The sequence below is a fragment of the Python bivittatus genome, unplaced genomic scaffold (genome assembly GCF_059951505.1).
Source record: "Python bivittatus isolate LINGU-HERP-01145 unplaced genomic scaffold, Pbiv_v1 ctg000120_np1212, whole genome shotgun sequence".
In the NCBI taxonomy this organism is placed as follows: Eukaryota; Metazoa; Chordata; class Lepidosauria; order Squamata; family Pythonidae; genus Python; species Python bivittatus.
The window spans coordinates 7,832,812-7,845,088 of NW_028277037.1; the positions used below are offsets into that span (position 1 = coordinate 7,832,812).

Genomic DNA, 12,277 nt, shown 5'->3' on the forward strand with positions numbered 1-12,277 from the left:
AATGCAAAGCCATAGTCACACCTAGACTTTTATTGCTCTTCCATACATGTCAATCTTATGTTTAATATTGTTGAGTTTGCTGGTAATAAGGAATTTTCATTTCTTTTATGTCAGCTGATAAAATTGGCTAGCCCACATCCTTTTTCATTGGTCTTCCATGAGCTACATTAAAAAATCTTTTTTATCTTGCACCATAGATACTATACTGGTTCTCACATTGAAATAGGGCTCAAGAGTCTTGTTCTCATCCAAATAGTGTTGAGAAAAACAAGTATGGGTACATTTATATCTGTCCTGCCCTGCTCACCCGGGGACAAATTAATTGAGCTCTGAGCAGTAAAACCCATTTCAGAAAACCTAGTGCTATTAAAGTAGGAAAATAAGAGGGAATAATAAAATACATGGTCAGCTCTAAAAGGCTTGAGTCTTCATTAGAGAAAATAATTTTCTCTCACATGCTTAATTTCTTGGAATGACTCCAGAAATCTAGGCTGTTTTTCTGTCCCCCCCCCCAAAACAGCATTCATGGCAGCATAGCACTTAATAACTCAAATGTTGGTACTAAAACGCTACAGCTGATACATGAGACCTCATAAGGCATCTTTGAATTGTTAATCGTTTTTCATTTACATATTAGTCTTTGATGGGGAGAGTCAGATCTAAAACATATGATGTTTAACTGAACCTTAAATGTAATCTTTCGATGTAAAAAATACAATGAATGGTGAGGAATTTCAAAAGAGTTGTGGGTGAATAAGCCATAGTCATTTGCACTTTATTTCACGATAGTGTAAATCTTGTCCCTTAGCAAGGCAAAGTCATTATTATTTGCAACACAGTAATTATTCTTACATTGTCCGTTGTTACGCATCTTGTGGATTCTGTTGGACTGGGCCATTTTGCCGGTGATGTATGTTTTTTCCCTCTAGAATCTGTCCATTATCTCATAGTGTATTGTCATAGGATATGACTAATTAAAACGGAAAATTCCAGAAAGAGGTAAAATTGCCAGACTAAGTGCTTTTCCCATAAATCATTTTAGTTAAATATTTTTACACACACCACCAACATCTTTCCAACTTTTACTCATTTTACAAAGCTTTGCTGGAGTCCTCTTGAAGCCAGTTAAGTTTCCTTAGCCCTTGTACTCTAAATCCAGAAGCTGAAAATAGATCTTGGAAGATGGCTTTGATAATAACCACAGAAAACCCCAAAGCCCTTGGATTCCAGCTTGTTTAGAGGAACCTTCAGTTTTCATTTCAGGAAACAGCTGCTCAAGCTGTCTTAAGGTGCTCTAGGATTGCTAGAATGGTTTTGAAAAAATTCCTGGAAAAATATTGCTGAATATTTTAGAAGAAGCCATAACGTGAACAAAATGTTAATATTCAGAGAGAAATACTGCAGGAAAGCGATATAATCTTTGGAATAGTTGGGTGTCTAGTAGATGGAGTGTATATGGAATGGCAGTACAAGGTATTTGAGAGATGACGTAACTCTCTGAAGGAAAGCTGAACATTAACAGTACAAAAAGAAATGGATCAACAAATCTGTTGCTGTTGCTAGATTGTCCCTTCCCCAGTCTCAGGGTGACACAATATAATGCTGCAGGATTGAGAGAGGGTAGAAGGCAAAGCATGGGATCCTTAGAGTTTTGTCTTGATATGGCTTTTCATGTAAGTGTGGAACATCACTCTGAGGACTTCAGCTCCATCCCATAAACAAATATTGAGGAAGTAAGTTTCTACCCAGCAGCAGCTATGTGGCTGCAAATCTGAGAGTTGATTTATTCTAAATTCTGCACTTCTGAATTGCCCAACAACCCAAGCCTATCTACCTTTAGATGGCCACACACGGATTTCACTGAAATGCCTGGATGCATTCCTCCCCTCCCCTCCCCTCCCCTCCCCTCCCCTCCCCTTTCCCCAAGCTAGGGATGTTGCTTGTGTCCAGTTAGCTGTGCAAGGTGCCTGAGGCCAAAGGGTTTAAACAAACCATTATTTAGAAATACATCCGAATGCCAAATATGAGCACTTATGGTCTTGTTCTTTTGTTTTAATTCACATCTCATAGTGCCCCAGAAGAGCCTTTCTAGTTGAAAAGCCGAGGTTATCTATTCCCATAAAAGAATTCATCTATGGAGAAGTTATGAATAAGAAACAGTGAGTGAGGTTACGATATTGAACATCATTGGAAGGCCTGTTTCTGCGTCTTTTTCAAAGCAATGATTAGAAAATTAATGGATGTGATAGGGGTGAGGACTTTACATACTCTGATTTAATTTTTTTTAATTGACATTCAAAAGAAGTCCTCCTTTTCACCCAGCAAAGTGTAACTGACCTGGTCTTAGCTATTCCTGCATCCATGATTGTAGTTCAGTGACCTCCAAATGTTCAAAATGTTTGACTGCTTATAAGTAACTGCAAACAAAAATCCACTAAATATAACCCAGTGAACCAATCGGATCTAAGAATTTAAATATTTTCTGGATATAAATTCAGCTGTTCTCTTCTAAAAGTGAAGATTTTGTGATGTTTACTTTTATGGCAGCTGGAAATTCTTGAAGAAATACTTTTTAAAGTGCTCAAATTTATCTCAGTTGTACAGCTTTTGCTGTTTTACTTATGTTCAGAATAGAGAGCTCTGTTTCCTTTTATGTACCATATAGTAATCTATTACTTGGAGTAATTAATATACTACAAACTTATATGTGTTGACTTGAGAGTAGCTGTACAGATTAAAAGACTGGAAACTTGTTCCAGTTCAGTTTAGAGCCATTTATGTCCCTTTGCTTCACAACATGTTTGAAGATTTTTCTGAATTCATTACCAGTCTGAGAGATTCTGTTATCTTATTAGACAGTATCAAAATACCAACCATTCTCATAAGTGCACAAGCGGGCAGAGAGGGAGTCGTTTATATAGCATTACAGTCAAAATTTCTAAGCACACAGGGTGTTTGATTCCCTCTTTCTATAGTAGAAAACTCTGCATGTGTGTATTTCTCTATAACATATTAAACATTTTAGTCTGGGGGTATGTTCGTATACATATATACTCCACAATTTCCAAGCATTACAGACGCGTGAAAGGAGATTTGCACGCATGGGCAATTTTGTTAATCATTTCATGATCATGGATTCTTTTCCAAGCTGCTTTTTGAACAAAGGCCTTCATGTGCAGAATCTTGGTTGAGGTTTTTCATTCATTTATCTGCTGCTGCTGCTGCTGCTGCTGCTATTGCTGCATGAACCTCAATCCAGCAGGATTTAGAGATATTGCATAGAAAACCCAACTTTCCATTGCATTAATATTGCTTTAACTTCAGTGACTGAATGCTCCCTTCCTTGTCAATTATTGCAGAAATAAGGTAAGGGCAATAAAGAGAGTGTTGTTTTTCTTTTTGTTTTTTGGTACAAGAAAACTATACTACATAGGTGTAGTCAACACCCACATTCTATGCAGAGTTAAAATAGTGCATCATTGTAGCTTATAATTTGTAAAAAAAAATGTATTGCTAGGGAATTGCCTTGGGTATATAATAGGACTATAGCCATGCTAAGGCAGTGTTCCTCAACCTTGGCGACTTTAAGATGTGTGGACTTCAACTCCCAGAATTCCCCAGCCAGCCAGGCTGGCTGGGGAATTCTGGGAGTTGAAGTCCATACATCTTAAAGCCGCCAAGGTTGAGGAACACTGTGCTAAAGTATCTCTTAAGTATTGATGAACATTTGGTGAGGGCCTACCTACATATTCTGTGTTATATGTAGTATTAATCCAACACACTTCAAAAAAATTAAAACTAGTGTTAGGAAGGAATAGGAAGCAGACAGCGGTTAATTCTTTCCTGCTGATCATCTTCCCATTCTAAATTTAGAACCTTGGGCATTTGGAGACAAAAATGGTGGGCAAGAAGTTACGAATTCCTGTTTACCTTTTTTTCAAGCTGCTTGTAATTTTATTATTTTGTAAAACTGGTGGAGAACACTGTATACTTCTGGGCTTGGTGCAGAATTGTAGACATATGTGATTACTATCTAGTCCAGTGCTTGTCTCACCACTGTCAAGAACAACGCTCAGCAACAGAAAATATGTGGAAACTGGAAATAGTGACTGTCTGCACCAAAGGAATCTAGATTTACCTACACAGGTTTTCATTAAGGAAGATCCATGCATCTGTAACCTTCAACTATTTGTAGCCAGGATTAAAAATTAAATATAAGTACTATTACTCTAAAATGTATTACTGCTAGTATATACTCAGATTGATCACACGATTTTAAAAAGCTACAAAGCAGGCCATACTATTAAAATGTAATGATTTCATCTGGTAAAGCCAATTTGTGGAACATTAAAATGTAGAAGACCCTTTAATAATGTGTGGAAATAACTAATTTTTCCCCCCTCCCAGGCCACATGGATCAAAAGGATGAAAAAGGAAAATGTATTAAAGCAGAGACACAGTATGGCACAGTAAATCTCAAAAGTCAAAGCTGGTTCCAATCTCTGAAGCTGAAGATTCCTTGATAATACTTACTTTATAAATATAGGCAGAACAATGAGAGGTGACTGTAAAATAAGATTACACTTCCTAGTAATGAAAGTGTGGATCTTACTTCTCTGAATTGGAGAAGTTTTATCTTCTTGATGTCTTTCTAGTTTCAAACTCTATTACAGAAATGATGAAAAAGTCTAATTCCCTAATTTTGTTCTTGGTAATTCTGTTAAGCCATTCAACAAACCTTATAAATTGAAAGATTTTGAAACATATCACTTGTAAGCAACTTTCATTTTCAGCTTTCAGCCAATACACTTTACTCAGATTATGCCATGACTGATTTATTAATGTGAAGAAAAGGGATTTGTATTTTTTTCCCCCTTATGGGACAAAGAGCAAATGAGGAAAAGCATTTATAGCAGGAAAACAGCACAAGAAAGAAATGTAAGCTTTTATCTCCCAGGGCCGCGATCCTAGAAGCTCTGACTGCTTTTAGAAGGATTGGAGATTTGATTCTAGAGAGTGGCATCCACCTTAGTCCAGCCATTTATGATGATATATCTTTGAAGATCAGATGTAACCCCAAAGCCATCTAACAAATACTATGTCAACTCCTCTTCCTTTATTCTGTGTAAATGTGTTTTCTTATAAATTTTAACTATATGTTTATTTATTGTTTTAATCTGTTGTAAGCCACCCAGAGTCCCCCATTGGGGGGAGATGGGCGGGGATAAGTTTGATAAATAAATAAATAAAATAAAATAAAATAAACTCAAAACAGAGTTGGACAAGGTTGTATATCAGCTGGGCATTTAAGTTTTGCATTTATAAAAGAGAAGCTGTGATTATGTCAAAGTGATTATGATGCCATCATGCAGAGGGTACATCTCAATAATTGCATCACAACATGGAGCAAAAGTATGTTGCATCATTTGAGTCATGACCTCATGAGCATCTGTTACTCCCTTCCCTCATGATCATAGAGCTTTTACAACTCATCTAGTTTAGTACTTTCTATGTAATATGTATAACCATACTTCATAATCCCGGATCTCCCCTGAAAACAGGAATCGGACATCTTACCGCTGTAAGACGTACGTGGCTGTAACTATCAGTTACAGATAGCTGAAGTGGGTGTTCTAATGATGAATTATTCATCATTTTTGTTGCACATCATAGCAGGTCGCAGCATTTAACCATCCTTGAAAAAGTAAAGTTCTGACCTGGTTCGTCCTGGTTAGAAAACATCCTCACCCCTCCAAGAAATCCCAGGGCTGTAGGCTAGATTAGAAAGCTAAAAGACAACTCAGAAGACATAATGGCAAACCACATCTATTGTTGCCAAGGAAACAGGTGTATATCTATACAGTCATCAAGATGCAAAGCCGACTATTTTTAGTTTCATTCATGGCCCTGTCTTTCATATTCTAAACAATCAAGGGGCTCTTAATGACTGCACCACTTTGGGGAAGGCCCGCGTACTCTGAGGCTCTGAGTTGTGCTTTAGGGAATAAGCCTGTCTTCATAACAGCAAGACATTTTTTTCATTCCCTCTATACATGTCAACTTGGAACTGTCTCTCAAAAATTTTAAAGCTAATAAATATTTAAGCCATTTCTCCATAAGCATGCCGTAGTCATTTTTGAAACAAAGGAAAAGATCTCTTTTGCTGGAGCAAGACCTCAGCATGTCAACATTTCGGAGCATGTTGTAACTCGACAGGTGTGGCTGTGGATCAGAAGCTGGGCACATGATTTACGGTATGAGATATTGAGGCTCATTATGTAGGAACGGTGATATAAAGGCGTTTTTATCTGAAGAAAGTGCTTTCATTCATGGGACTAGTTAACATGCACACTGCTCTCACTGCAAGAGCGCATTGCTATCTGTGGAGTATATGTGTTATGTGAAGGTAATGATTCGTTTGGAAACGCATTTTGCCACCTTATGGCTTAATTCTTTGGCTATAGCGTTAGGTAAGAAATTCTGACCTAAATAAATTATGATTTTTTTCACAACAGTGAAAACAACCAGCTTCATATGCTTAAACTAAGACTGCAGAGAAATCCAGAAATCTTTTAATAACTCATTGTCCAGATCAAGTTTTCTCTGAAGAAAAAAACAAAGGCATAATTTTTCCTCCACAGTTTTTAAGAAAAAAGGTAACATTGTTTGACAGGGACATTGTTACTATCAAATTAAAAGCGTTTCCTTTTTAAAAAGTGCATTTTTTCACTAACAAAAAGGATTGTCGGCTTTTAGGCATTTTAAACAGCTGACACCTTTGGGGGCTCTTCTGCAAGACTTCCTGGGGAGATCACACTTTCTTCCACAGCTTGTTCTGTTATGGTTTCAATCAAAGGAAACTTGCTTTGTTCTGACCCTTTTTCTCCTGGAGACCCCGACAGGCTGAGTCGCTGCCCCAGGCTACTATGCCGGCGTTTTTTCTGTTTCTTTGGAATGACTATTTCTTCACCACTGGCATAATGAAACCATAGAGGAGGGTCGTCATCATTATATTCATATTTCTGGAGCTTTGGTGCATAACTTAAAACTGCTGATCTGAAATGAAGATGTGTAAAATGGTATGAAAACTAATTGTATTATAGCCAGCTCAGGAATTTAGAATATGGTATCTTGCTGGCTTGTTAATTATATTATCTAAAATGAATGTTTTGTTTATGGAAGCTACACATTTGTCTTATGGAACATCTTACCGGGTAATATTTGTGCAGTACAACATCTTAAGTATTCGGAGTTGTAGACAACCTTTCCCCAGGTATTTTAGTGCCTTATCAGTAATATTTTTGCAACCTGAAATATCCAAATAATGAAGGAAACTGCAGCCTGCAGCTATAAACTGAATTCCTGTATCATTGATCTGTAAATCGAGCAAAATAAGTAGCCACTGAAAACATTAAACAGGATTAGAAGCTGTTAGTAAATGATTTTAGTACTTCAAAAGGAAACATTGTGGAATAGACTTTGGAAATTTTGATTTAGTTGGAATGTAATTCTAATCCGTGCTATAATAAATGTGTCCTTTCCTATAATAAAATAATTTTTTTAAAGTAAGTAATAGAATTACTATAAACTCTTTAGGTGGGACTTAACAATGTGCCAGGAAATCCTTTAATAATCTTGGGGCATTACCCCATTCCTACTTGGTGTGATGTGGACCACAGTGTGTTGGCCTGCAAAGCGTTCTTAGATTAGAGATCCTAGCCTGCACAGAATAGCATGAGCATGTTTGGAGTAAAACTGGGCCTTGGTAGCCAGTAGTATATTTGGGCCATAGTAGCCCAAAATGTCCAATATTGTGTGTCTACTACTAGCAGGGGATGTGGCATGTATCACAGGCAAATCTAAGGCTGGAAACCCATATAAACCCCTTCAATCTTACTAAAAAGCATTATGTGAAAGCCTTAATTGACCAAAGCAATGATAGGCAGCAGAGGGCAAGATCTGTGAGTCCATCTGGCGAGCACTATGACACAGCTAATAAATAAATAAATAAATATGAAAATTTGAGATCTTCCATATTTAAGAGGACTAATGGTACCTGAATTAAGGAAGGAAATGAGAAAAGGAAACTTAGATTTGTATTGTCGAAGGCTTTCACGGCCGGAATACGATAGCTGGTGTGGGTCTTCCGGGCTGTGTGGCCGTGTTCTGGAAGTTTTGTTTCCTAACGTTTCAGATCTCTATAAATACCCACAAAAGGGTCACATCATCCTGGGCACAGAGAGAACTGCTCCTGTCTGTGCTCCTGCTCTCTGAAGATGCTGGTCACAGGTGCTGGCGAAACGTTAGGAAACAAAACTTCCAGAACACGGCCACACAGCCCGGAAGACCCACACCAGCCAAACTTAGATTTGTTGCGAGTCTGTGAAGGTTAGAGAAAAGGGAAGGATGTCATAGAGCTGAATGAAGGTGCTCTGATTGTAGAGCTGATGAATATATGGTATAAATTTACTTCTGAATGAAATGGCTAAAATGTACTATATGTCAAAAAGTATGAATTGGTGTAATTTAAGTTATTTTGGTGCAAATGAATCTAAGAATCTATAGGTTGGAGATAGTTCCACTGAATGATTGTAATGGAGGAATCCAAGATCAGTTCTGGGAAGAATTGAGAAATATTCTGAATGAATACAGTCCAGAGGGGAAGGGGGATGTTCTTCTATGTGACATGAATGGATGGGTGGGAATGAGACAAGGGTACAGAAAAAGTGATTGGGCTATTCTGATATTCAAGAATGAATGAGAATAGTGACTGTTAAGTTCTGCTTAGAAAAAGGTGGTTACTTTCAAATATCTGGTTGAAGCCTGAGTCTATTCATACATATGGTAATGAAATTAATAAAGACATGATTCATGAGAAAAAATTGAGTAAGTAAAATTAAGTAAAATGAATGAAGCTACTATTAGTCTTCACCCAGACCATAACTTGAACACCAGCCGGCAGAAATTCAAGGACACAGCTGCTTTATAAGGTAATTTTTAACAGATACTAGAAAATCTGTATTAATAGAAGAAATCAGAAAGCTCCAAGAATATGCCTTATATAAAGCAGTCTTGAAGTTCAAACTTAAATAAACTGTTAAAACTCGTTCAAACTGTATATAAATCTTACAAATAAATAAAACAAGAATTTTTAAAAAACAAAAAAATGAGTGAAATGTATGTACAGTATATATATGGGTTAGCCATGCAGAGAGTATGAAAGAGGATGACATCACAAAACAAATGGGTCAAGAGGAAGGGGAAGATCAAACCGATGAGATTCTCAGAAAGAGATGAGAAGTAGACAGAACAAAAAGGAATGAATGAACCAGTATATAGACATAGCTGAAGCAAGAATGGTTTGCAAAACTGGAAAGTATGGAGAGGTATAAGATTTGTATAAACTAATTTTAACTGTTTTCTTTTCTTATGCCTCTTAGTTCTTTGACTTACTATTTTTTATTCTTTTTTCTGCTCTGAATAAACATTTCTTACTTCCAAAGGGAAGAACGTGATGGGTAAGTATGTAATATAGTAGAGAAGAGCATGGATGTTCAGAAGACTGTTTTCAAGACTCTTGCTTAAACTATGAAAAACTCAAGGCACGATTCTCTCATTAACAGTAGGCCCCCAAACTGGAAGCAGATTGGAGATGAGTCAGAGCAGATATTCAGTCAAAAGCCTCTAAGCTACACTAGCTTTTGGTTCATTTATTAAAACACACAAACATGGTCAAAAAAAGCTGGTAAAATCACCTCCACATCTTCCTCTTCCATCCCCCCCAACTAATAAAATCTGAAAGGATTTTGAAAATGGTGGAGAACCTAACTTTGGTCTGCAAAAAAATTGTTTTGTAAAATCTGGGTAACAATCTGGAACAGAAATCCTATTCCTAATCATTCATGCCTTGTTACACTGAATATGCTTGTGTGAAAGAGTACCACACTGCTCTCATGTGATTAGCTATCCACATCAGTATTTTCTTCTAAGCCAACCAATTCAATACTTCAAATTGGGCTTCCAAAATTTACTTTTCAAAATGTGCCTTTCACATGGGCCTTTTGTTTACAAGGAAGAGGCAAACAATAAAAGTCTCCTCATGATCTAGATCTAGCCACAGGTGCTGGCAAAATATGTAGAACAATAGATGGGAAACTGGGCTCAGAGATAGAATTACCACACACAAATTGGCCCTTAACTCTCCATCTGAAATAAATGGGACTTGCCGGTACCTCCATGTGCCAAGGTTGTTAGTCACAAAAATATCTTAGCCACCTTGGATGGGTAGACTGGATGGAATCCTCGGAAAGCTTTCTTATGCTAAGAATATATTACTTGCACCATATTCAAGTCTGGAAGGGAAGGAGGAAAGGCATTATGTATCCTGGTTTTCATACATACCTTGGGACAACCAGCCACAATGAGAGATGTGAGTCTGCGACAATTGAATGACAAATATTTTAATGTAATATTTGATAAGTGCCGGCAATAAGAGAAATCAATGTAGTCTAGTTTTTTCAAATCAACACACAATGCCTGGAACATAAGTTACAAAGATATATGATTTATATGTATTTATATTTATTATCTACAGAACTTATCAATTATGTTCATTAATGTATTGCTCCTTAAAATAACTCACTATTCTCTATATATGAGATATATATATAGAGAGAGAGAGAGCGAGAGAGAGAGAGAGAGAGCGCAAATCAGTGTAGTAAGATTATATGTGATCATTATTTTATTTCTCATAAAAGAAGCCTTCACCCCAACAAACTGCTTAATTTGATTTATTAATTCATGTTCTATGTTTTAAAACTGTAACTAGACCCAAAATATCTGAACAGATAATTTCAAAATTACTAAGCCAATTTGAATACTAGAGTCAACACAGCATAGTAACAGAGACTTGACTTCATGGATTCATGAAGAGATAGGTTTTTCCCTAGATACTCTGTACTTCAAAACTTAAGTATCAACTTGGCCTTGACATTAATAAACAAGGTAAAGTTTATAAAGAGCTCGGTCTCATCTTCCTGTTCTTTAAAAACTGCAGGAAGTAACATTTTCTTAGCCTTTCACAGCCGGGATACGATGGCTGGTGTGGGTCTTCCGGGCTGTGTGGCCGTGTTCTGGAAGTTTTGTTTCCTAACGTTTCGCCAGCACCTGTGACCGGCATCTTCAGAGTGCAGGAGCACAGACAGGAGCAGTTCTCTCTGTACCCAGGGTGATGTGGCCCTTTTGTGGGTATTTATAGAGATCGGGGGGGGGGGGAGAAATCACCACCCACGTCAGAAAAGAGGCATTATCAAAACCCTCATGGATCGTGCCAATTGGATCTGCAAAACCCAATTCCTAAACTCTGACCTTAACCACCTTAATTGGGTCCTACAAGCGAATGGCTACTCCAAGAATGAAATAAAAAGAGCCATCAAACCAAGAAAACAACATGCGACTGAAGAAGAAAAACAGCCACCCACCAACAAAGTATTTCTGCCCTACATCAAAGGGGTCACAGACCGCATGGGAAAACTGATAGAAAAACACAATTTCCAAACAATCTTCAGACCCACCAGAAAAGTACAAGAAGTGCTAAAATCAGCAAAAGACAAAAGGGATCCCCTCACCGCCGGAGTATACCACATACCATGCAGCTGCGGGCAGGTATACATCGGGACCACAAAACGCAGCATCCATACCAGGATAAAAGAACACGAAAGACACTGCAGACTACAGCAATCAGAAAAATCTGCAGTAGCTGAACATGCTCTCAAGCACATTGGACACAAAATCCTATTTGAAAACACAGAGATACTGGACAACACCAACAGCCACTATACCAGGCTATACCGGGAAGCCATTGAGATTCACAAACACCAGCACAGTTTCAATAAAAAAAGAGGAGAGTCTAAAAATCAACAAAACCTGGCTACCAATCCTGAAAAATACAGCCTGCAAAAGGTCAACGAACTCAGCTCAACCACCAGGACGTGTGAACAGTTCACACAATGAACATGCTAATCACCCCCAGCAGCCCCTCGTTAACAATTCAATAGAAGAAAAAACCCTGCCTAATCCCCAGGAAGATACACACAGATTCTGACACCAAAACAAGCAGCCACTCAGTAACCCAACCCCCCCACACCACCAATCCCCCTTCCCCCCCAGATCTCTATAAATACCCACAAAAGGGTCACATCACCCTGGGCACAGAGAGAACTGCTCCTGTCTGTGCTCCTGCACTCTGAAGATGCCAGTCACAGAGGCTGGCGAAACG

The 12,277-nt window shown here is 37.9% G+C and overlaps 1 protein-coding gene across 2 annotated transcripts in view; it reads left to right on the forward strand.

The window, feature by feature from the left end:
* FAM185A (family with sequence similarity 185 member A) overlaps nt 1-9,794 on the forward strand; it is a 42,913-nt gene extending 33,119 nt beyond the window's left edge. Inside the window, exon 8 of one of the 2 annotated variants that reach the window (XR_015795114.1) lies at nt 4,408-9,794. Coding sequence is in view for 1 of the 2 variants with exons in the window: in XM_007436400.4 (XP_007436462.1) it covers nt 4,408-4,523 (116 nt within the window). In the remaining variant the exon portion in view is untranslated. The remainder of the gene's footprint in view (nt 1-4,407) is intronic. The other variant, XM_007436400.4, reaches the window with a different exon arrangement.
* The last annotated feature ends 2,483 nt before the right edge of the window (nt 9,795-12,277 follow it).